The sequence below is a fragment of the Pleurodeles waltl genome, chromosome 5 (genome assembly GCF_031143425.1).
Source record: "Pleurodeles waltl isolate 20211129_DDA chromosome 5, aPleWal1.hap1.20221129, whole genome shotgun sequence".
Lineage (NCBI taxonomy): Eukaryota > Metazoa > Chordata > Amphibia > Caudata > Salamandridae > Pleurodeles > Pleurodeles waltl.
Genome location: NC_090444.1, coordinates 289975621 through 290002725, shown reverse-complemented (window position 1 = coordinate 290002725; position 27105 = coordinate 289975621). Strand labels below are relative to the sequence as shown.

Genomic DNA, 27105 nt, shown 5'->3' with positions numbered 1-27105 from the left:
ATACGTATATCATGACACAAACTTGTGCAACATAAGGCATGCAAGCACGTAGATAGCTATCTTGGGACAAGTGTTTTCTATGGAAAATCTATTGCAAAATTTCCAGCCATGCGTGCACATGTGAATGACAATGAAAAAACGTATTTGCCAATTCAATAGCTCCGCCTTTACAGCCCAAACCAATTGGCTCACCTTTGCCTGTGCATCGTGTCTCTCTCAATATTCCATATTCTTACTAAATCTGGTTTTAGGCATTGATATTTCCTTCCTTATCAACTCTTTTGAGGTTTAAGCTTCATTTCATTATGTACATGTGAATGCATCATTTAAACATTTTATGAATTGCTTATATTTCTGGACTTGTTAACTAGTTTGACTCTAAAGCACTTATATTTGTGTGATAAAGTAAAGATTGTGCAGGCACTAGAGAGCCTCGGGTGTTCTACAGCTACTACAATGTGTTGATAACATGGAGGTAACTCATCAGCAAGGTTTACTAAGTTTTCTTGTGTAAAGGTGCTCAGTTCTGTTGGGTTGTGTATCAACATAGACAATATTTCTGCTCCACTTAGCAATTTTTACATCGCCTTTTGTGTTTTAATTTCGATTTTCAGACATTGATGAATGTAGTGATACCCTGGCATGCAAAAATGCCAAATACGAATGCAAAAACACGTTTGGATCATTCAAGTGTTCGTGCAGATACACAACTGACAAAAATGATGGCTGTGGTAAGCTAAAGATTGTTTTATATCTCATCTCTTACAAGCATTATCCTGATAAACTATACGAAATGGTGCTAAAGGTGCCCTTGTATTCTTTTAAGTACGCATACTATTATTCTTTGTACCAGTATGTCATAGCTAGGTAATGCCATTTTAGATATATATATATATATATTACTGTTGGAAATTGGGTTTCTGGTTGTCAAAGTATACACCTTGTACAAGCAGGGACCACAATCCTAGTCACCTAGTCAGGGTAAGTTAGATACATACTAAAAGATTAGCAGCTTTGATAGCTTGGTACGGAGCAGTCAGGCAAATCTAAAGAGGCAATGTGTAAAGTATTTGTGCAATACAACACACAGTAACACAATGAAAACACCACAGAAAGACTCCTCAGCAGTTTAGAAAAATATACACTTATTTTATAAATAAATGAAGATCAAAACGACAAAAGAACAATGATTAGAAGTTGTATTATACATTTTTAAAGAGGTCTACCGCTTAAAAGCAATAAGCACTAATAAGGGTTATCAGGTCGCGATGGACTTGGGCAAAGTCAACAGTTCAAGCCGACTGCGATGGAGTGCAGACCAGGAAAAAGACCCATGCAGGTCCGGTGAACAGAGTACCTTGATCCTTGTCGCAACAGCGAGATGCAGGGTGCAGCTGATCGATGCATCAGTGTCAGGCTCACAGTCGAGGTGATACATTGGTTTTCTTCACAAAGTAGTAGTGATGTATTGATTCAGAAGATGAGCACTGAGGTGAGATGTATTAGTTCTGAAGTGGACTAGATTTCCCTGTGCAGTCGAAGGGATGCATCAGTCTCTCTAAGCTGCTGCAACGTTGATGCGAGATTCGAGTGTCGGGCTCTCAAGGCAATGCGTTTGTTCTGGGAGTGATACACCAGTTCAACTCCTGCTACAGGGTTGATGTGCTGAATGCAGATGCATCGACTTTTCTAATACAATTATTTGGGTCCACTCCCAGTGAACTAGGCAGAGGAACAGGGGTAGAGACTTTGATATCCCAGACTCTCATGCAACAGGAGGCAAGCCAACAATTCCTTGAAAATCAGCTGGGGAGTCCAGCTATCCCTCAGCAGGGTCAGGGAACAGCAGGTAGCAGGGCATCCCAGCAGAAAAGCAGTCCTTCCAGGTCAGCAGACCAGCAGAGTAACAGTCCTTGATGCAACACAGCAGTTCTTCTTACAGAGTCAGTTGTAGGTCCAGAAGTGTCTGTTCTGGTGAGGTCAAAGACCCAGTACTTATACACAGCTGTCCCTATGAAGTGGGGGTGACTTCAAAGAAGGGTATGTAAAGTGTACAGAGGCCCTTCCTTCTGAGCCCTGGCTACAGACTATCAGTAGGAAGGAATCAGACCTTTGTGTGGGGACAGGCACTGCCTATTCAGGTGTAAGTGTCTTCTTGCCCTGGAAGCGACATCAGAATGCAGATGAGTGCTCAGACACACCTAACCTTCCTGTGTTTGTGGCTGTCTAGAAGGAATACATAACATGTTGCTGTCACCTACCCCAGACGAGTATTGGAGACAGGCTGCAGGCTCACAGAGCTGTAAGAGCAGAGAAACACCGACTTTCTAAAAGCGCCATTTCTAAAATACTAATGTTGAATCCAACTTTACCAGTAAAGATTTATCATTAGCAATCCAATGATATGAAAGATGAGCTAGCCACTACTTGTCAATCAAGAACTACAGCTTAAAAATGTAATAAGGACTCCCCAATGTCAACCTATGAGAGGAGTAGGCCTCACAGGAGTGCAAAATGAATCTAGGTGTTTTTCACGGCTAGGGCATGCAAAACATAAAAGTAAATGACCCAGCTATTACTTACACAGCACTCTGCCCTATGGGCAACCTAGGGGTGAAATATGTGTAGTAAAAGGTGAGTTTATAGCTTGGTGAGGGGTTTTAAATGCCAAGACATATGTCAGTAAATCTGCACACACAGGACCTGCAGCGGCAGGCCTGAGACATGTTTAAAGGGCTATTTGTGTGGGTGGAAGATGCAGTGCTGCAGGCCCACTAGTAGCATTTATTTTACATGCCCTGGATATAGGGTAAACCACTTTACAAGGGATTTATAGGTACATTTAATATGGCAATTGTGTATACACTAATGTTACTGTATGTAATTCAATAACAATATAGAGTGAACAATAATCTTGAAGAAATAATAAACAAAACACATAAGTAAGTAATCATGGTGGATGCAAATTCTCAGATAATGTGCAAACAGTATTAAAATCAGAAATGTCAACATTTTCAAGAAAGGTGGTTAATGGCACCCACAAAATATGTCTATTATGCAAAGAAGAACTGAAAGGTATGTAACTATTATCCAAATTATGCTAATAACAAACAGAATCCCACTCAACCTCGTAAGAGAGACTAGAGGAACATGTCCAATTAGGAGCAATTTTTTTGAAAGGAGGGTGCTAAAAATACATCTAATAATTTGTTAGTAGGAAACTGCAAAGAGAATTAACTCATAACAATCTTTAAAAATAGAGTAAGAGTGTTAAAAGGGCAAAGAATCTGAAATATTCACATAGGTTGGGCCCAAACATTATGTCAGAAAGAGAAGGAGCCTCATCATGATTCTGGTAGCCACCAGACCACTGCCAATGCGGCAATCCGGGTGCCACATTATAACCGCGGCGGTTGTGCCGCGGTCGAACCTCCAGCACCGTCAGCATTAATTGTCCCTGCAGACTGGTGGTTGTGACGGTCCTAATCCGCCAGGGCAGTGCTGCAAGCAGAGCTGCCCTGGGGATTACAACCCCCTTCTCTGCCAGCGATTTCATGGCAGTAACACTGCCATGAAAAGACTGGAGGAGAAGGAGTGCAGGGGCCCCCAAAGGGGCCCCTGCACTGCCCATGCACTTGGCATGGGCAGTGCAGGGTCCCCCCTGGCCAACAGCGTCACAGTGTTCACTGTCTGCTATTACGAGCCGGAGACAATGATGTAGGCTGTTTCCCGCTAGGCCAGTGGGCAGAAACTGAGGTTCCACCTGCTGACCCAGCTGGGAACTCGTAATGGGCCCAGAGGGGAGGTAGCCTAAATGGCAGCAACCTCCCCGTTGGAATTTCATCGGACAGGCTTTTCCGTCCGCTGAATTTGTAATGTGGCCCAAGGTATTGTGGGCACTAAAATAGCATATGCATTATATCACTTTTGGGACAGGAACAAGGCCAACATAAGGTAGAGGAGCCTGCAGAGAATTTGGCACTGTCAATGAGAGTAATATAAAGTCAATAGTAAATAAAAAATACAAGTTTGAGTTATAGTAGTGGACCTGGAGATTATATGAAGAAGGAACCAAATTTTATTCCAAAATTTAACTTGCCACTTAACCCCTAAGTCATTCTCCCAGAGGCATTCAGGCCTAGACTTGGTTCGAATAGGATTTGGAGGTGAAATAAGTTCACAGATAATGGAAACTTTAGGGTAGGAAGAAAGAAGTCTGAATAAATCAGAACTATGTGGTACTGGAGGTAAAGTATCTTGTAAAGTGATTCAAATATCTATAATGGTGTTAAGAAACAAGGAAAAAGTGTGACAAGATTGTGGACAATGAAATGTGTGTCAGAGTTGAGGAAATGACCACCCCTCTGAAATAACTATGATACCCAAATAATGCCCTTATCTCTCAAAGACCTCCAGTCAAATATGCATGGGCAAAATGGTAATCTTAGATAAAACATGGAGGGAAACAATGAACATAATAAGGAACAAGAATGTTTGATAACAATAGATACAACAATAGAAGATTTAGAAGCGACTGAGAGAATTTCCTTTTCCTGAGTAGTACAAGTATGAATCAACATCCAACCAAAGAGGATGAAAAGCAGAAGAGGAGTGAAGAAGTCGGAGAGAAGCCTGATGTAATCCAAATGCTTCAGGATATTGAAGAAAATCTGGAAAGTTGACTTCTCCTTCTAGTTTAGATTTCTTAACTGAAGAAAGGGAAATCCTAGCCTTCTTATTCTTCCATAGGAATTTAGACAGAATAGAATTTATTTTCTTAAAAGTAATCTTAAACACAAACTGACATCCTAGGAATTATATATAGAAGAAAGGGGGAAATCATCATTATGATGAAGTCCAAACTGCCCCACCAAGACAAAAATAAGGGTGCCATGATAAGAGAAAGGATTAAATTTTGCTGAGACATTCCTTAAATGCTATAACAAAAGAATCTTGAAGCAGTAAACCGTGTGCCTAAATATTGTATTCGAGAGGAGGACCATTGAGAACCAGTATTTAAAAAAAGACTGTACAGTGGTATATTTTTTAAAGGAGAATTTCAGTCTATATTATTTCTATAACCTGAGACATGAGAAAAGAGGTAATTTCAATGAAGAGAATTGGTAGAGACTGCTTAGGCTGAGAAATAAAAAATAAGAATATCATCAGCGTGAGCTGCTAATTTCAAATATTGGTCACCATATTGAAACCCCGATATGGATGAGTTATGTTTGATATGAGAGAGAAAAGGTTCAAGAGCCAAGATGAATAGTAACGGGGAAAGAGGTCATCTCAGTCATACACCACGTTGGGGAGGAAAATATGGGGAAAGCATACAGTTGGCCAACACCAAAGCTTTCAGAGATTGATATAGTAATGAAATTAATGCTTTACATTTAGGACCAAAACCATACCAGGATAAAGATTTCAGCATAAAGTTCCTGTTAGTGCGATATAGAACAAAATGAGATATCGGGGTGGTGACAACACACATGGAGATAGTCACATCCGACAGGGGCCACACATCCCAATGGAATGATATGAAGGAAGAGGAAGGAAGATCCTATAAATGGTGCACACCTGTAGGCAAAATAGCTAAAATAAGCAAACTAATAAATCATCATAACAATGCAATTAAGAGGAAGAGTCAACTTAGCATCAACATGTAGAGGGGCCGGCTGTATCCATGATATCAGGCATACAGGAATGTAGGAATCTTCGGAGTTCAGAAGGATCTTCAAAGATGTTAGTTTTGTTCTGATACATGACCTTAAAGATGCAGGGGAGAAAAAGGCCATAGTGAGCCCCCAAAGAATGCAATGCAGGACGAAGGCTGAGAAACTCCTTCTGCCTGCTGGACATAGAATTTGAAACATTCTGTGTGATGAAGATCTTTCTAGCAGACCACATTATTTGTCTCTTGGATTTAGCTGCGTTAGGGACTTTTCAAAGGTCTGAATAAGATGATCACATCTTGAAGTGTGGGATATGAAGCAGACATAAAGAGACGGCCCAATCTGTGTGCTCGCTGTTTATTTAGGTTTGTGGAGGGGGAGCGATCAACAAACTGTGGAAAGAATAAAGCAAAGAAGGACAGGATCACCTCCCACCATACCTTATGGAAGACCATAAATATTTCATTAGCACAAAGCTGAGGATGTATCTAGTTTTCCTGAAGTAATAGGCACAGAAGCAGAGCGAGAAGCAACAGAGTGTGCCAATGCATCAACAGGAATAGAGTTATCCATGAAAGGTTCACCAGGCCACAAGCGTGAGACTGTGGCTGTAGGTGTCTGTATACCGGAGTTGGTATGAAGTTTCTTTAATCTGCCCATATAAATGCCCCAAAACTGCAGGAGCAGCGGAGTAAAATGAAAAAATTATGTGATGAGGAGATAAAGGAGGGCATTGACCTCATATTGGTAGGAAAATGAAGGGAACACCAAAGACAATCCAATGTAGACAGTCTCCCATAGCAAAGAGAAGCAAATGACAATACGTTGCCTCCAAATTAAAGCAAATGGAGGAGGAAATTAGAAAAAGGGGAACACACCCATTTTAAGTTATAAGGAGACAAGGAAAGCTCAGCCGACCTAGCAGGCAATAAAATGTACTAAGATGGTGGCCACGATATTGATCGCTTCATTGTCAGAATGCAATGAGAAGCAGCGGTGCCACTAGGAGAGATGCTGGATCATCACACTTACCTCACCAGCATTCCCGATGTGTATTAATGTAGTCCCTTAGGAAAGACCAGCAAAACCACTGTGAAAAGCGATGAACTGTTTCATCAAGAAAAAGAACACGGAAGCCAGGCAGCCATCTTAGGGGGTGCCTAGGCCACCCTCCCACTCATCTGCTCTTCTGATAGTAATTTTCTACACAAAACATGAAGAAATGTACCCCGTCTCTAACAAGCCTGACAATACAAATCCAACACAAATCCAAATCCCCAAACATTGCCTTCAACCCAAATAGTATCAGGTACCTGCTAGTTAGTAATTTTCTTTGTATTAACTGCAGATTGAGATTCTCTCTGCACTCTGCTAGATAGTCTTCCCCTAATAGAATACATTTCAGCTCTTGGCCCATTTGCGCAAGTAAAGACTGGTATGGGCCTGATGTATGACCAAAATATAATTTAAGAAATAAATCAACAATCAACAATATCGTCAAGAGAAAAATATAGAGGCACAGAATATAGAAGTTACAAATTGTTTTATAATGATTTTAGTATAGTTTGTAAGTTTTTAAGTGTAATTACATGTTTTTACATTTAATTAGTATTTTATAATTCAGTAGTGGATTAGTGAGTTTGAAGGGGGATAGGGTGTGCAGTTATTTAAATTATATTTTTTTATTTTAAATTTAAATTTTTAATTCATTTTTATATTATGTGCATATTAATTGGTAATTCATTATGCAAAATATGTATTTATTTATTAAAGTGTATTAAAGTGTATTTTGTGATTTTTAATGTGTAGTTTACATTTTCTATACTTTACTGACTAATTTATAATTTAGTAGTGAGTCTCTGAGTTTGTAAGGGGAATAGGGCAGGAGGTCATTTAAATTATAAAGTATTGTTTTTACTGAATACTAATGATTTATGCTAATTACTAACACATTATGTTAATTATTTAATTGGTATTTGGGATTTTAAGTACTTAAGTGCAGTTTGTCATTTTTAATATGCAATGTGTAGTGACTAATTTATAATTTAGTAGTGAGTCTCTAAGTTTGTAGGGGAATTGGACAAGAGGTTATTTAAATGATACATTATTGATTTTTGTTAAATATTAACGCTTTGTGCTAATGAAATATTTAATTAGTAATGCATTGTGCTAATTATTTAATTGGTATTTTAATTATTTAAGCATAGTTTGTGATTTTTAATGTATTATTTATTTTTATACAATTTCATTACTAATTTGCAATTAAGTAGGTGGCTGTTGGCTTTGTAGGGGAATAGGGTAGAAATCTATTTAAAATATGAATTATTGTTTTTGTTTGCAATGAGTTTTTATAGGTTATAATAATTTCAGTTTAGATTGTTGGAAACGAGTTGCTTGTGCCCCTGTGGCTTTTTACTGGTCTAATTTTGCCTTGAATACTTTCCTCCTATGTACAGATGAGTCATACGGGAGTAAACTTTAAATTTTAAATCCTCTGAAGGACCCAACAATTTTGTATGAATGGCAGAGAGAATCTACTCTTTAATCTGACTGATATGATGCACGGATATCTGGCATGTGGTTTTTAATTATTGAGAACCCTGCACGCTTGCATTATGGAAAGGTCAGCTGTTGAATTGAGGAGAATATGAGTTTTCATTAAATCAGATTCCAGCACAATTACTCACCCGGCATTCTCCTTGTCTTCAGTTACAGCTAGAAAACGTATTACCTGATTATGATTTACCCGCAGTGGAGGTCTGCGCACGGGATTATGAAGCTGGCGGTCGACCCCCACAAGACCACTGCAACCTCCAGGATCACAGATCCTGCAGTTGCGGTGGTGCAAAAAGTGGTGATGAATCATGGGGTGACGATGTCGGCACCGCCATACTGATCATGACTTACCTTTCTGCTGACCTTGTCATGGCGGGGACACTGCCATGAAAAGGTCGGTGGAAAGGCAAACAAGGGGCCGCAGGGGGGCCTCTGCACTGCCCATGCCCATCTCAGCACAGTCGGAATTCGCACTGTCTGCAATGGCAACAGTGAGCATTCCGACTGTGCTGGCTGCACAAACAGTGAAGCGGCATTGGCCTCGGCTCTCACTTAGAGCTGAAGCCAATACCGCTGCACTGTCTGCAACTGTCCAGCCCTGCGGGAACATCATAATATAGCCAACAGGAGGCTTCTGGCTTGGTGGCGTCCTACCAACCACCTTATTGGCTGCCAAAATCGTAATCGTCCCAAGAGTGATTCTCTAACTCTTCCAATTTATACTTAACAGAAGGCATTTTCAAATGTAGTGGTTTCAGATGGTTTTCACTTAGAAATGTCTGCAGGGTTAGATTGAATGCAGTCATACAAAGCAATAAAAGAGTTGATGTTTAATTTGGCCAGATAACGAAGGTTCACTACCACCATTGCATTGAGATAAAGCACTGTTTTGAGGCACCACTATACCACCTTGCAACAAACCCCACAGTTCAATTTCAATTAATACAAATTATCTTGTTCAGGCTATTGTATGTTTTTCAGTTAATAGCACTAAAGTCACAATTGTCATGATCAATGCCGAAAAGGCTTTCACCCTAGGTCATTGGTGACAATTTTTTGTTTTTTTCTAACATACCTGTGTCCCGAACAATTTATGACCTTTCTTAAAAAATGATATACAGAGACAATTGCTAGAATCAACCAATTCAAAAGAGATAGGGACAGTAATCAATAGGGTCACTAGCAAAGGTTGTCTGATGTCACCCAAATTATTCTAACTTTTTATTGAATCTCTGGCTTCTCTGCTTCACAATATTGAAGTAAACATTCAAGTTACTATAGATACAATTTATGATTTTACCTTGGTTGCGGATCATAAAATCAGTCATTCCAAATTGGAAATTCTGTTATTTAACATTGCTGAGCGTGACCTTCCTGAATAATTAAGATAAAAATTAGTTCCTACATGCCCCATTTGCTGCTAAGGTATTTATGCTACTTCAAACTTTTCAGATTTATATTGTTCGAATTATATTTCCAAACTAAAGAAGGTTCACCATCTGTCAAGCCAATAGCAGTAACTACTGCTTTCCGTTAATAACAGAGTTTCCCTGGTTAAAATATCGATTTTGGACCTATTTCTATTCTAATTTGCCAATATGCCAATTAATGTAATTCTAACTTGTTTTCAGGAAATTGATACTCTATGATGAAATTACCTTTGGAAAAATAAACATCTTCCTCCACAATTACTAACTTTACATCTATATAAGGAGATAATAGGTCTGCTTTGCCCCAATTTAGATGTTATTACCAAGCCACTTTTTTACAACAATCTTGCAAGGATATATAATGAAGTTATCTATTATGATAATTATTCTCACAATAGAATGGTTAGAGAATTAGAGACCGATAAACCATTTTTTATTAAATCTGAAAAACGCTCTAAAAAGACTAGATACAAGACTTTATGAACAATGATATCTCAATTAAAACTGACCCCTATTGCCAGCAATTTATGTCTTTGATAGACTGAGCCAATGTGGATCTAAAGCTATCCTAAACATCAGTCCAGATTTGTAATACATGCAGTTCTAAGTATATAGGGATTTAATAGTGAATAAATTGTAGATAACCTGGGCATACGTAAATCTGAATTCTCAGGTATTGAATAATCAGTTATGGTTTAGCTTTGCCCAGGTCAACAGCTTGAAAATACCTGCAATAAATGAAAGTACTCATATGATAATTGAGCTAATCTTTAAAAACAAATTATTGGGGGCTGAATAGTGGTATAAATTGAGCCATCAGAACCACCATCTTCTGGCAAACCCAAATATTTTAAATACAATCAAGAAAGCTACAAAATGTAGCATGTCTAGTTGGTGGCAAGTAATTTGAACAATGAGTTATACATTAGGGCTGGCAGCTAACTTTAAAAGAATAGCTCTGTGTTCCAGATGGATGCTTTACTTCACATCTCATTGTTTACATAAGATATATCCCTCTGTGTATGAACAATGTGTTTGATACCAAACTAATTCCATGGGACATTGGTTAGATTGTTGTATTACTTGTCCCAAATCAAGGAATTATAAGATGAAAATATTTCAGTATAACAGCGTAAACTAGGTAAAATGATTTCATACAACCCATATGTAGTTTTATTTGGATACTCTGGGAATATAAAAATCTTATTAAATCAGAACGGAGTTTTATATTTGTTGCTGTTTCACTCATTTGCCATGAAAAGGATGGTGGAAACTAAATTCGTGATCAGCGCTGAACTCAGCATCGCCGTGGCTGAGCACAACTCCGACTGCCTTTAGCCCTTCGGGAACCATGGTCCTGCGGAGACGATGGTTCCTTGGTGGTCCAGCCACGAGGGTCGTAATGTGGGGGTCAGACCACCTGGAGTGCAGCGGTCCGACCGCCAACGCGAGGCTGACGGTCTCAAGACCGCCAGTCTCATAATGAGGCCCAGAATGTTTGTATATTTATATACTCTGGGAAATAATGGCTTACATTGGAGTATGAATTGTAAATCTTAGGGGTGGATGAAAAATTCTGCTCTGTTTTTTTCAAGGCGCAGCTTACCAACATTAAGGTGGCGAGTGAGAATTTGCATGCCCAAGCATGATTTTTGGGTGCTAGAGCACCTCGAGGGAAGATTTGTCACTGAAGGAGGTAGCAGCAGTTCGCACCCATTCACGTTAAGAAAGCTGCTTCTCGTGTAGAAAATCTACTTGAGCAGCAGAAATAAGCAGTGCCCTCTGGCTGATTTTACAGCATTGAGCAGACTCCCGGATTAAAAATCAGCAAGAACAGTGCGATATGCCCAAGTTCCGCCTGCTCGCAGAACTATGCAGAATCTCACAGTTTCTGCCCAGGCCCAGTACATCTAACCCCTCCAAAGCACGATACTGTTTCTACCGTTGCTAAGTTTGGAGTGAGAACAGTATCTATAAACCCTTCAAAGTCCAACACTTTCCTTACAGCTGCTTATTTTTAAGTGGTAATAGTATATCTAACTCCCTCCAAAGTTCAATACTTTCCCTAATGTTTCCTAGATTGGAGTGACAATAGTAAATCTCACCTTTCCAAAATCCAACACACTTCCTGATTTTGATTACGGGAAGTGAGAATAGTTAATTTATCCCCTCAAAGTTACAACACTTTCCTCACTGTTTCGATGGGAGTGATAATAATAAATGTAATCCCTCCAAAGTTCAACACATCCCTTATTTTTGTTCAAATTAGTGTTAGAATTACAAATAACTTGAAGCCTAACACTTTTTCTGGTGTTGCTTATTTCCAATTGTTATTTTTTAAATTATTATTAATAATTTGCATTATTTATAAAAAATAATTGTGACTTTTTATTTGTGTCATTCTTGTTTTCTATTATATGTTTTAATTAAGTGTGATATTTGTTTTTGTTCATATAGGTTTGCTAATTTTAAATAAGATAAGTTATTCTCGATATTTTAATTTATATTTTAAAATTGTTAAAATTTCTTTTTTTTGTTTTTTGAGGTTTATATATGATATGAATAATATTATTCAAATATTAATATTTAATTGTGTGATTATAACTATAACAAACACATAATTCTATAATAATGTTTAATATTAATATTAAACCTAGTTTTATATTTATTTTAGTTTTAGTTGTTATGTTTTATAGAATATATACCTGTTTGTTAATGTTTACATTAAAATTATTGTTAAAAGTATTATTTTAATGTGATGTTTTTAATGACTGTTTAATTAATGTTTTGTTGTTTTATAGAATATACACGTGCTTTAGAGAATATATATATATGCATATATGCATATTATACAAATTACAACAATTTTTTTATCATATTTGTATTTCGTACTTTAATATTTTAAATACATTACATATAGGGGGTCATTACGACCCTGGCAGTCTTGAGACTGGCAGTGTCCCAGTGGAGGTCGGACCGCCGCCAGTGTTGCGGGCCAACAGCAACATTACGACCGTGATGGTAGCACCACGGTCGGACTGCCAGCACTGCCAGTATTCTTCCACAGGAGGGACTGGCGGTGCTGGTGGTCCTAATCCGTCAGGGGAAGCGCTGCATGCAGCTCTGTCCTGGGGATTATGAGTGCCTTCTCCGCCGGCAGGTACATGGCGGTAGCACCACCATGTAACTGCTGGTGGAGACGGGGTGCAATGGTGGCCTCTGCACTGCCCATGCACTATGCTTTGCAGACAGTGAACATCGCGATGGGTGCTAGTGCACCCTACGCACTACCGCATTGCCGTCAATGTTGTGGGCTGTTTCCAGCTGGGCCAGCGGGCGGAAACCCCGTTTCTGCCAGCTGACCCAGAGAGAAACTCTTAATGGAGCACGCAGGAAGGCTGCCGCACTGTCTGGATTTCGGGATGACCTTTTCCGTCAGCCGAAGTCGTAAATGACCACATAATGATGTAATTTAGACATATTTCATTATGCTTACCTTTTTTGTCAATATTTGGTTCCACAATATTTTCCATTTGCTATTTTGGTAGTTTACATGCAAAGTAAGTGAATTGGATATTTTTGCTGTTGATATTTTTGACACAATAATTTGGTGTTATGATAGTGTTGATCTAGATATTCTGTCATACAGCCGTGGAGCCTACACCCTGTGTTGCATATAAGTGTGAAATGCTACGTTGTGAAGTACCTTGTGATAGAATGGTTTCAACTTGTGCTAACTCGCTCACTCCTCCCACTCGTTCCATATCAGTATCCACCCAATGTAAAGAATGTATCCATTTAGAGGTACCTCTGAACTGAATTTCAATCACTTAATCAAGTGGATCTATATAGCGTGACTAATCACCCAAAAGGGTATCCAGGAGCTTGAGGGTCACGATTGTTCAGTTTACAGTTGAACTGCCAGGTCTTGAGGGCTCGCCTGAATTCCAATAGAGAGGTGGGGGCTCATAGCTGCAGAGGAAGGTTATTCCAGGATTTTGCCGTGAGGTAGGAGTAGGAGCGTTGTCGACTGTTGCTTCAGTGGATGCAGAGGTATGGGCGAATGAGTGGCAGGTGGAGCATAGTTGTCTTGTATGGTGGTGGAAGTTCCAGTAATGGTTGATGTAGCCTGGTCCTTGGTTGTGCAATGCTTTGTAGGCATGAATCATCAGCTTGAATTGGCATCTTTTCTGTATGGGAAGCCAGTGGAGTTTTCTGAGGTGGAAGTGATGAGGGACCGCATGGGGACATCAAGGATGAGTTTGGCAGGAGAATTCTGTACAGACTGTAGTCTCTGTAGAAGGTGAGTGGTGATTCCAGCATAGAGTGCGTTCTCGTAGTCTAATAAGCTGATGATTAGGGCCTGAGTGACGGTACATCTGGTGTTCAAGGAGACCCATTTGAAGACTTTTCATACATGCAAAGTGTACAAAAGCAGGCAGAAGCAACTGCCATGAGCTGGGACTTCATCGTCAGTTTTCTGTCCATGATTATGCTGAAGTTTCTGGCATGGTCATCTGGTTTGGGTGATGGTCCTAGTTCTGAGGGCCACCAGGAGTCGTTCCAAGGGTTGGTGTTGTTGCCAAAGATCAGCACTTCTGTTTTGTCTGTGTTGAGCTTTAGGCAAATGTCCTTCATCCAGTTGGTGATGCCTGTCATGCACCTCTGGAAGTTGGTTCTTGTGTATGCAGTATCTTCTGGGAGTGAAAGGATGAGATGGGTGTCATCTGCATAGAATATGAAGTTTAGTCCATGGGATCTGACAATGTTGGTCAAGGGGATCATGTAGGTGTTGAAGAGGGTGGGGCTGAGGGAGTATCCTTGAGGGACACAGCAGAGAATGTCCTTGGGCTCGGAGGTGAATGGAAGTAGGCGGACCTTCTGCGTTCTTTTGTTGAGTACAAAAGCATTCTACTTGGGGGTGTTTTCTTGGATACTGATGTGATGCAGTCTTATGATTAGGGTGTGATGAGATTCAGTATCAAAGGCTCCTGAGAGGTCGAGAAAGATCAGGGCCACTCTCTCTCCATTGTTTCAGGAAGACTCAGATGTCATCATTGGCTGGGATCATGTCAGTCTCTGTGCTGTGGTTGGCGTGTAATCCAGACTGGGAAGATTCTAGGAGACGGATCTGATTCAGATATTTCATAAATGGTATTTCATTGTTTTTTTCAGGACTTTGACAGGGAAAGGGAGACGGGAGATGGCAAAGTGTTTTTTGAGTTTGCTCAGTCGGCATATGGTTTTTGAAGAAATGAGGATTTGTTAGACTTCCTTGCATTTTGTCTTAGGTTTTGGTTCTGGTCCAATAAAAAACCTCAACCGACTGGAGTTAAGGGGGTGGGTAGCTGGTCACTATCTTCCATCTCACCAAGCTTTGCCAGTAAATTGGTCGTGTATCTCTAACATATAAGAGGTCCTGCGACTAAGGCCTATAGCATCAGAGCAGCCACAGAAGGCGCCAGAGAGGAATAGGGTAAGGCTGACTCAACCACTAGCTATTGTTTTGTTCTGTCCGTCCCCACCCACGCAAGTGCCAGTTAAAGCTGTGCCACCAAAACATAAAATATTATATCTGGGAATCACAAGCCACCGTAGAGTACACCCTATCAAAAGCCTTCTCTTCATCAAGCAAAACAAGCCCCATCAGAGTTTTTTGCCTCATCACCAGATGGATGAGATCTACTGCCAGACATATCTTATCACATTCCTGCTGTCCCTGTGCCAGAGCTGCCTGGAGTGGAGAGATAAGCATCAACCAAACCTGATCTATTCTAGTAACCAGAATCCTGGTCAAGCTTTCTGTGTTGTTGTTAACAAGAGTTATAGGGTGGTATGAACTGCATAATTAATAGTCATTTCCATGTTTTAGGGGGACGGTGGTGGTGGACTCCATCACTGCTCACCCATATGATTGTAGAGTTTTCCTAGAGGATCGGCCAGTGCATCCTGGAATGCTTAATAAAATATCACTGAGAAGCCATCAGCATCTGTGGTCTTGTTCTGATGCATTACATGGATCACTAGCTCTACCTCTAGTAGAGAAATTGGTTGTTCCAGCTCTATAATTGTTTCCTGGAATAACACTCTGGATGTACAGTGTGGTAAATGATATATTGTCTGTCGGGTGTATCTCCAGACCCCATTAAAGGGAAAGTTAGTAATTGTGGAATGTTTGTAAAAACAGCCTTTCATCCTTGCCCCACTTAGTGTAGTACTTGAGATTATTAGAGCATATTTCTAGTGTTCTTTTCCAATCAGAATATGTTCTAATTGCCCCTTGCTTTTTTTAGTACTCTATTGATTCTAGGTGATGTATTCAATTGTTATTGTTCTAGTGAAAGAATGAAAAAATTTAGTACAATAATTCTTGCTTCTTGCTCCTCTTATGCTTTTGACATCCCGCGGCATGGGAATTTAGCTCACCTCATAAGACTGACTTAATGTATCCCTTACTTTTTGCAGCTGTAGTTCCAGCACATTATTTTCATCAAAGTAATTCCACAATGCTTTGACTATCATATTTCTTAGGGTGATATACCTGAAAGCTACCTAATAGAAGCTCCACCTTCTGGGGTTTTAGGGTTTAGGAACTAAGATCTCAAATGTCAGAGTGACAGAGGTTAAATCTAATACACTGTCAAACTTTGTCCTAGGAAAATGTTGATCCCTCTTTATGTCTTGTATATCCCTCTTTATGTATTGTATACTCTAAAGTAAAACAACTCCTCTTATTCATGTGTAGAGTTCACCAAGCATCTATCAGGCCTAGGGTGAAAATGCCATTCATCAGCTCCTCGAGTCCACTACTAGTCCCAGACCTAGAGGCTGAGCAGTCGAACAATTCAGTAGGCACCTTATCAAAATCTCCACCCACCACTAGGTTACCACTTGTAAATCTTTATATTTTGGGGTAAAAGTAAGAGAAGACTTGTTTCCTATTCTCATTTGACCCGTAAATGGATATGTCAGTGAGGTCCTGATGATGTAATTTGCCTCTTATCCCCATCATCCTCTCCAGCTGATCTCTGGTCACTGCCTCCAACTTGAATGGAAAGTCCATCCTCAATAAAATAGTCACCCCCCTTTTATTTTATTGAAAGAGTCTGAATGAAATTAAATTGCTTACCAGTGTGATCTAAGTCTACAACCCCAAGATATTTATCATGAAGGCAGTTTAGAATTGCGCAACGTTTGGTGGGTTCCGGCCCTAGACGTTGAGGTAGACCAACTAACGGTAGATCAAATGCCATCATAGAGAGAGATTGGGTCCTTTTGAACCACAATACCTGGGCCCCAACCCTCCTTCTCACCACCTGAGAAATATTGACCCTGGATTTCTGCACTGGGCCCATACCACCCTGGGCTGTGAGTAATGAGCATTTGCCCCCAGAACACACTTCTCCTGGTTCTTGTCTTATATCCTGTACAGTCCAAACTAAAAACCTGTATGTAACCAACAACAAACTTATATTCAAAGAAATGTATGCCGTAGTGTGCTTTGGGTGGGGTCTGGTTATCTACACCAAGTAGGAACTTGTTCCATTATAACCAAGGACACCGGCCCCCACAGGGAGCCCTTTTAATTTCAAATGTAAGATGTAAGTGGGGCATTGAAGATGTGGCAGTGGCAGAAAGCCAACCCCTCTAGTTAGTCATCCAAATGGGATAACATTCAGAATGTTGGTGATTTGAATATAGTGCCTTGAGTTGCCTTTAGGAGGCTAAAGTTCACTGGTGTGTTATGCATGACAGAAAATTCCCTTTTCCAAGTTAGTCATCATTAAAAGTGGCTGGGTGTACCTCCAACTCTGCCCTTTGTCTTCCAGTTTTATCTCCATTCTTTCGCAAGCAAAGGCTCTATGATCCTGATGTGTCATCAAGGACCAGGAGTCTGCAAGCTTCTCCCGGATCACAAGCAACATATGTTGTACTGCTGGTGGTATACATGCATAGGACAGCTGTTGCATCACTAAGGCCCTCATTTTGAACACGGCGGGTTGGCCAGCCATGCCAGCGTTGGCGGGTGAATCCATCAGCCGGCTTGGCAGGCCATCCTGTCGCATTATGTACATGGTGAGGACAGCCATCGGCAGCCCTCACTCACCGCCAGGTTTCCGCCGTCAGGCAGCCTGGCGGTGAGTGGAAACACTATCCGACAGGGTAGCTGCGATACCCTTCGGATAATGTTTCCATATCCACCAGCCTTTCCCTTGCTGGTTCACCCGCCAGGGAAAGGCTGGCGGAGGGGGTGCCCAGGGGCACCCATGGTGGCCCCTGCACTGCCCATGCACAGTGCAGGGGCCCCCGTGCAGTACCCCGTCGGGCAGGTCTGATCTGCACCCGCCGCACAGAGGCATTGATGGCAGCTCCATGTGGAGCCGCCGTCAATGTCCCGGCCTGGCCTTTCTGTGAGCCGGCGGGCAGAAACAATATTTTCGCCTGCCGGCCCACAGAAAGAATCAATATTTGGCGGGGTTCCAGGGTAGCTGGCTGTCGGTGTTTTGACTGCCAGCATGAACACCTAAGTCCTTTACATTTTAATAGGTTTATAGGCCATAGGTCCTGCAACAGACTCTGAGGAATTGATTTGGGTTCACCCTAGTCATAACACTCTTGTTTCACTTGAAGAAATTGTGAGCAGATCTGGCAGCAGTTCAATGCAACCTAATCCCCATGCTGTCTTTTTCAGAGAGAATGCTGTAGATAAGTGCCATAACATAGGATTCTAGATCAGAGTTCGGGGGTTAAGGGTTGATGCCCCGGATCCTCACATTGTTCCTACTAGATCGATTTTCGCTGTTCTCTACCTTTTCTGTGAGAAAGGCATGATAGAAGTCCAGTGCAATTACTACTAGGGAATCCTGCTCATGGGCCTGCTTCACTGTGAAGTCTTCGATCTGATCAAGTTTGGTTTCTACTATCTGCAGTTTATGGATCCAATTCGGAGATAGGGTAAGGAAAAGAGTTCTCTCTCCAATTTGCACAATAAGAACCTGGATGACATCCAGGGACTCCAAAGCATTGGCCTCCTTGGTCTATTTTGTCCTTAGTACCAGATTTATGAGTACCCCAACCTTCCAGCACATCTTTTAGCTCTCGGTCCTGACCATGCAGCATGTCCCATATGGAGTGGGTCTTGGTGTGTTTGCCTTTTTGGGATTTCATGACTAAAGACACAACATTGGGCAGAGTCTCTCATTTTGCCCACAGATCCTCAACTGAACTGCCTCAGTGCCATGAGAGGAGTTGCATGTGAGACACATTCTGCAACCAGAAGTGGGAGGTGTTGCACCGATAAGCACAATTAACTCCTGGTAAAAATAGTGGCTGAGCACATCTACTTTCCTCCATATGGTAAATCCCTTGGTCATTCCCCAGGTAATGGCTGAATGCCTATAGTGGAAGGCCACAATCATCAAACAGAGAGCACAATGAGGTGCCACACATGCTGTGGGTCCCAGCATGCTTTCTTGTTCCTCAGAGTTTTATTGAAAACACTGTTCAGAAATTCAATTGGTGGGATGGTGGCTGGACCACCACTGAGTGCATCCAAAAAAACTCACTGGAATGCAACCACCGTCTGTTATGCTTTTAGAGGAATGTGGGTGAAGAATGCTTTTCTGCCGTCACACTAGTTGCCCTGGCACTCACGAGAGTCACAATCATGACCCCAGCTTTCTGATGGGCAGTGCCATCTCCACGGAGGCACACTTCCACCTCGAGCTGTCAGGAAAGTCGCCAGGTAGCCTCAGGGATGGCTACTTCCCTGATGCCACTGTAGTCCTTCTGGCGCATCAGCAGAACGCTGCCTCAGCTCCTCGATGGACCAACTTGGAAATCAACTGTGTGATCTGTCTCTACTCAGATTGCGGATGGGACGGTGAAAACCCACCCTCTTCCGCCACCTGTCATTGCACCGTGTAATGGAGGAGAGCCTTGAATTCAGACAGGAAGTGATAGCTCTAGAGATTGAAACCTCTGAGAATGTGGAAGATTCACATAACTTTCAATCCACTCATGCACCCTCTGGAAGCTGCAGCAAGTCCTCTGGAATGTGAATCACTACCAGTGATCCATAGGTAAAGAGACAGGATGTGGCCAGGCATGGCGAAATTGAGGCCCTGGTTTATACTTTTTGACGCAAACCTGCGTAGCGCCGGTTTGCGTCAAAAAGTTTACTGCCGGCCACCGCCATTCCTAGATGCCAGTCGGGCATCATTTTTAAGGAATGACACTAGCTGGCGCTAAGGCCCGATTAGCGTCAAAATAAATGACGCTAACCGGGCAGGGGAGGCGTAGGGAAGACTGGGGGTTGTGCGTCAAAGAATGGCGCTACTCAGATTACCATAAAAAATATTAACTCTAACCTGACTAGCGCTATTTTTTTATGTACAACCCCCATTGACATGACTCCTGTCTTAGCAAAGACAAGAGTCATGCCCCTCTGCCCAATGGTTATGCCCAGGGAACATATGTGCCCTGGGCATGGGCATTGGGCACAGTGCCATGTAGGGGGGCCCAAGTTAGGCCCCCCCATGGCACTTGGAAAAAAATAGTAATACTTACCTGGACTTACCTTAGATGGGTCCCCCATTCTTGGGTGTCCTCCAGGGGTAGGTTGCGGTGACAGGGTGTGTCCTTGGGTGCAGGGAAGGGCACCTGTGGACTGCTTCCATGGTCTCTGAATGAGTCCACAGATCCCCTAATGCCTGCCCAGACCCAGGTGTTAAATAATGGCGCTAAACAGGCTTAGCGCCATTATTTAAGGTCCTCCTCCTCCTGTGTGTAATTTTTGCACGGTAGGATAAATAAGGCGCAAATGCCTTAGAGTCATTTTTGTCTGGGAACGCCTACCTTGCATCTCATTGACGCAAGGTAGGTTTCCACAGTAAAAAAGTGACGTTAACTCCAATATTTTGACGCTAGACCCGTCTAGCGTCAAAATATAAATATGGAGTTAAGTTTGCGGAGGACTTGCATCAAAAAAATGAAGCAAATCCGGCGCAAACAGAGTTTAAATATGCCCCTGAATCTTTTGCTGAGGGAACATTTCACCAAAGAATGACAATAGAGGAGAAAAAGATGGTTAAAGCTGAAAGATTATTAAGATTATAAATGCTAGATACAAATGTGCTGAAGATCAGAATACCCATCAATTGTGCCAATTTGGCTTATTTAAAGGAGGATCGAATCTCAAAGTGAGACGTGTCCACTGAAAAGTACTTGAGGAATTTGAGGGTAGGAACACCCAGCAAAAAAGGCCCTGGATGTTTGGTTGACATTTGGTCAAAATCTCTGATTGGCTATATAAGATGTAGCAATGCTCAGAATTATGGAGCACCATGCAGTTGGTTTTGGAAGTAGCACACCATGAACTGTTTTGTGGAGTTACTCCAATCTTTGTTGAATGGCAAACCCTATATTACATGGAGCTTGCAAGCCAGCCAGCTAGAGGGCGTACCCAGAATTTCTACGAAAAGTTAATAGGGAAGACAAGAAAGTAGGGTCTTATCCTCTGCAACCCAAACAGTATGGTGTTAAGAGAAATAGCAACTAAAAGGAGAATTTATTAAAATCCATATCGTTGTTATGAGTTATGGAATACTGGAACAACTCTGGGAAACAGCAGGTGGTGTGATGTGCAAGCCCCTCTATGTATTTTGATGATGTTAATAAAGTTAAAGGCCTTAATACACATTAATATAGTTTGTATGTGTGCTTTTTAAAATGATCACTTTACATACGTTACACGTTAGACCTTTAAAGGAGAATTTAAACCAAATGTGTTAATTTGACATGAGTTTTTGTTTTGCTTGCACGCAGTCTGCATAATAATATATAATATTCCTTTATTTTATGTGTGTGCACATTGCCACATGCCTTCTGCTCTATCCTGCTCAGATTGAAAGAGAACTTTCTATCTTGAGTGATGTTAATCACCAACTAGGAAGTAAAACTTTTCCTGCAGCATGACCTTTCAAAAGCTCCAGTTCCCGCACCAATACGGTTCTAAACTTAACATGCACTAATGCTTCCACTTCTTCAAATGGAAGCATTGTGACCAGCTAAATATTACCACTTGCCAAACTTGGGCTTCCAAATTAGAGGCATTTGTGTCAGAGTACCTGTCTGCCAAACTCTAAATAAAGCGCTAAGATCCTCTGGCCCTCATTACAAGTGTCCTGTTGATTGGATTGCATTACCGCAGGTGATTGAAAAAAAAATTCTTGCCACTATGATTTAGACCACTGGTGCCTACTAACAAATAGGGAATAAGTGCCATGTCTGGTATCGCTGTGGACTAATGCACCTATGGTCAAATCTAAACAAGTCCACTCAGTTGTTCATCCTTCTGAGTTTGATAAAATAGCATTGATTTGAATAACAGTAAACATCTGTTATATGTCAATAGTGCCAGGAAGCATACTTATGGGGAATGGGACACTTTACGAATATGCTTATTTGTTATCAGTAATGCTGAGGTGCTGGATTCCGTTCAATTCTGAGATTTCTCCTACTTCCGTTAAATAGGGTAAATAGAAATGACCGCCTAAGTTGGACTTAGGTCCTTAGTAGTTGTGTGGTGCCTTTTTGTACTTTTCTGTACAGTGCTGTTCAACATGGGATACTTATAGAGCTGCAAACGTGAACGTAAATGATCACCTGTATCCCAGGTTTATTAGCTACTGGGGTGACATTCTGCCTAATAAAACACAAAACATCTTAAAACAAGAACCTGCTACTTGCCTACTTGTTGAAAGAGAGGCATAGAATTGCAATTTTTTTAAACTAGTTTTACAGATGGAAAAACACTTTCCTAAAATTTTTATAACTCATCTATAGGAAGAGACGGTTTGCTTTTTTTCCGTTCATTCTGCTGCAATTGGTAACAGCTGAGACAAATACTGTTTTCATTTTTAAGTTCAATTAACGGCATCAAAGGGCCTAATGCACAAAGGTAATTTTGCACGTGTAGATGTACTCTCACACAGTCTCCACCTGCGAGTACCTCTCCATTTTTTGTTATTCACCATTTCCAAGTGGAGATTTACACCCTGGGGCAGATTTAGGAGTCTTCACTTCCTAAAATGAGGAGGAAGTAGAGACTCGTGTGGCTGAATTTACTGTTAGTAACTTTCCACCATTTGTGGAGACATTCACTATATGACCTGAGATTTCTCTGTGTGGTAATAAAGAGAAAATGATCAAAGTTCATTTTTTAAGAAAGCATTAAATATAATTCATTTAAAGCATACTAAAAATACAACAAAAACTTTGGGCCTTAAAGAAAAAGATAACAAAATACACTCCCTCCTAAAATTAACTGTGTATCAATTTGTGCGTTAATTTAAATGTATTAATTCATTTTTAAAAATATTATTTCGTGAACAATATTTTACGATTAAAATCACCTACCCTAACTTACATTTTTATTTAATTTGTAAATCTCTTGGCATTAGAGTTGCGTATCATTTAACTAAATATAAGATTTAGGGCCTGATTACAGGTTTAGCAGTCCGTGCACTGCCAGGGCGGCGGCGGTCCAACTGCCATCGGAATGGTGGTCGGACCACTGTATTACAATGTTTGTGGGCCTATAGAGGAAAGACTGCTATGGTCCCTTCGGAACCGCCAGGCAACACGGATGGCCGCAGTGACGAGGCAGGACAAACAGGCCGGAGGATACAGTGTTTCTGCCAGACTCATTATGATGTTGCACAAGGCGGCCCAAGCACCACGTCCTAGCTGGCGAAAATGGAAAGCATAAAGGAAGCAACTCACCTGCAGGCAGCGTTACATGTCCTGTGCCGCCATGGAGCCCATCACACATGTCTTGCCGCTGCTGCTGCTCATCGAAGGTGCCCAAAATCCACACAGCTGTGGATGCAACTGACTGTAAGTACACACTTCTACCTTTGTCATTAAGCTCAACAACAGATTGTTACGCTGTTGACCACACAATTTGGGGCTCAGGCTATGGGCAACAAGTACACATGTCATTCTGTCCACAGTTGGAGTCATTCACAAAGAATGACACATTCACAGCCACAAAACACCCCCTTTCATCAGGTCACTGACACTGCACTGCAACACTCCACAAAAACACATTCCTGACCATCTCAGGAAGAGAGACAGCGAAGTGGACACAACATTGTGTCACACAACAGCAGCAACACAGCAACATCACATCTACCAATTCAACTGACACCCTTACATTGCACAAATGCCATGCACTGTCAATCGATTGAACACACATATGTATGGATGTGTCATAGACACAAACACCCCTCCCATGAAACAGCCCTGCAATGGACCCACACATCATCCACATTGCAACACAATGGGATGCACAATAGTTTGAGAGTCAAATATCCAAAGCTCATTATGCTAACAATACCTGCACAATAGGGATGGGTGCATCAGGAGCACTCATGGAAGTATGCTGCCCTGGGACACATTACACTTTGCACATGCCCCTAATGCAACATTTGCACAGGAGTTGGTCCTTAATGTATGTCAGAGACAACCAATAGTAGAGCCAAGTGGCATGCCTATCTGCATAATGTGGAAGTGCAAGTCAAGAAAGCAAATATAACAGCCACAGCATGGGCCATACATCTAGATGAAGTAAATGCAAGGTACACACATCAACCTGGACACATGCACAGACAAATTACAAAGGATGTTAGCACAATTGAACACCTTACATCATGTGTGGACAAACAAAACCCCAGCTTCCACACATGAGATGAATGTTCAATCCATATCAGGGGGACAAGTCTAACACCATACATGCTGGAGAACACAAGATGAAATACTTACCATACCAAACATAACACAATGCAAAGGAAGATCCTGTCCTGAATAATTATCCTGCTTTCTTGCAACTTTTCAAGCAGATGTTCGAAAGACATGGGTTGGAAGCAGCGGCAAAGGAGGCCTTATGTGATATACAGCAAGGTAATCAGGATGCTTTGCAATACATAACCCGCTTCAAACAGTTGGCAGCCAAAACCACTTGGGTGGAACGTACCTTTGTAACCTTGTTCCACCGAGGACCGCGTGAAGAAATCAAGGATGAATTAGTACATCCTACTCCAGCCCGTTCATTAAAGGAATTAATGGACCAAGCCATGAACATAGAATATAGATTATGAGAGCGCAAGATGGAAAGAAGAAGAACTCGAGTACCATATCAGCCTGGAGTAAATCATACCATCAGTTGGTGAACTGACAAAGTCCATTCTGAAGTCCATTCTGAAGCTTCTCCATCTTCTACAGAAGAACCCATGCAGATTGATCTCGTCCGTGGTCTGTTATCTGAGTCCGAAAAGGAGGAAAGAAGACGAAAGGGTCTTTGCCTTTATTGTGGCAAGGCTGGTCATCTGATTCATAGTTGCCCTGTTCATCCTTCCAGACCTTTGGGAAACACCATCTCCGTCCCCTGTAAGGAGGGAGGGGACGGGAGGAGCTGAGGTACCGTCAATATGTTCCACCAGAGAAAATATGTCAACCCTGTTTATCCTTTCCGTCACATTACAATGTTCACAAGGTCAGAAAGAACAACTCTTTGCTCTTGTAGACTGTGGAGCCAGTGGAATCTATTTAGACAAGACCTGGGCTAAGGATAAGGCTGCTCCACGAATACCTAAGGAAACTCCAGAGCAAGTACACACTGTACTTCAGAGCTTGTGGTTGATTCTACTCCTACACTCTGTTTGAATTTTAGAAGGCATCAAGAACATGTTGCCTTTGATCTTATATCCTCACCCAACCTCATAATGATTTTAGGAATACCTTGGTTAACCCGGCACAACCCCTATATCAATTGGAAAACATGAACAATATCCTTAACATCTCAGTCTTGTCAGCGAAATTGCTATTCTATCAACTCATTTTGGTCTCCCAAAGGGTTCTCTCAGTCGTCAAGGAATACCGATAACACTATAAATACAATTCAAGGAGTACCAAATTGTTACCAGGAATACTCTGGCATCTTTCAGAAACCAAGTAATCCCATCTTTCCCCCTCATCGTATCTATGATTTTGCTATTCCTTTGGTGCCAGATGAAGTAGTTCCATTTGGTCGAATGTATTCTGTGACACATCAAGAAAAGAAGTTACTCAAAGAATACCTAGATGACAACTTAAAGAATGGGTTAATAACCCCTTCATCATCTTCTGCTGGGGCTCCTCTTTTCTTCATTCCGAAGAAGGCGAAAGATCTGCGTCCATGTGTTGATTGTCGCAGACTCAATAAAATAACAATCAACGATCGTTATCCCTTACCTTTATTTCAGGATATACTGGACGCTATCCAAGGAGCCAAGATGTTCACTAAATTTGATCTAAGAGGTGCTTATCATCTTTTGCGTATCAAGGTAGGAGATGAATGGAAAACAGCCTTCCGAACTCCATTCGGACACTATGAATATCGAGTCATGCCTTTTGGATTAACTAATGCACCTTCTGTTTTCCAACAATTTATGGATTCTGTGTTCTCTGACTTGTTAAATCACAATGTAGTAATCTATCTCGATGGTATCTTGATATATTCCCGTCATCCTGAACAACATATTTCACATGTATTACAGGTTTTGGAAAGACTCAAAAAGAACCAATTATATTGCAAACCAGAGGAGTGTGAATTCCACAAGACCAAAGTAATGTATTTGGGATTCAGTATCAATCAAACAGGAATATCCATGGACCCAGACAAAGTAAGAGCCATCCTAGACTGGCCTTCTGCAACGTCTGTAAAGGACTTCTACCGACAATTTATTCAGGATTTTGCCCACCAACAAAGTTTCATCACCCAGACTATTAAAAAATAACACTTAAGGGATTTGTCTGGACCGAAAGTGCTGAACGGGCCTTCCAGGAGCTAAAGAAGTCCTTCACTCAAGCACCCATTTTGCGACATCCTGATACTACTAGGGAATTCATAGTAGTGACTAATGCATCTGAAAGAGCCACAGGAGCAGTTCTACTTCAAAGACAAGACAACGATGGATTGGAACACTCTATTTTCTATCTCTCTCACACCCTGACAGAAGCAGAACGCAATTACTCAGTACTGCAACGAGAACTACTTGCTCTCAAAGTAGCATGTAAAGAATAGAGACATTGCCTGATGGGCACTAGAGAGCCTTTCAAAGCCAGGACTGACCATCCGCAATCAACAATGTCTTCGAAGCTTCCAATGCCATAATAGTCACCAAGCAAGATGGGCCTTCTTTTTTAACCAATATGATTTTGTATTAACTTACATACCTGGGTCCCAGAACCTAGTGGCAGATGCATTATCCCGTCAATATCCTGACATCGCCAATACCTCCTCTCCACACATCATTGAGTCCAGTCAAATCATTGGGGTTACTCAATCTTTTCTGGATGGCGTTAAATCCGGGTACCAGTTCCTTCCACTTGAAAAGTGGAAT

General features: G+C 41.3%; 1 protein-coding gene across 1 annotated transcript in view; it reads left to right on the top strand.

Moving 5' to 3' along the window:
* The window catches only part of LOC138295629 (mucin-like protein), a 447313-nt gene that overhangs the window by 244268 nt on the left and 175940 nt on the right, over positions 1 to 27105 (top strand). The window contains exon 14 of the mRNA XM_069234035.1: positions 615 to 731. Coding sequence (XP_069090136.1) covers positions 615 to 731 — 117 coding nt within the window. The remainder of the gene's footprint in view (positions 1 to 614; positions 732 to 27105) is intronic.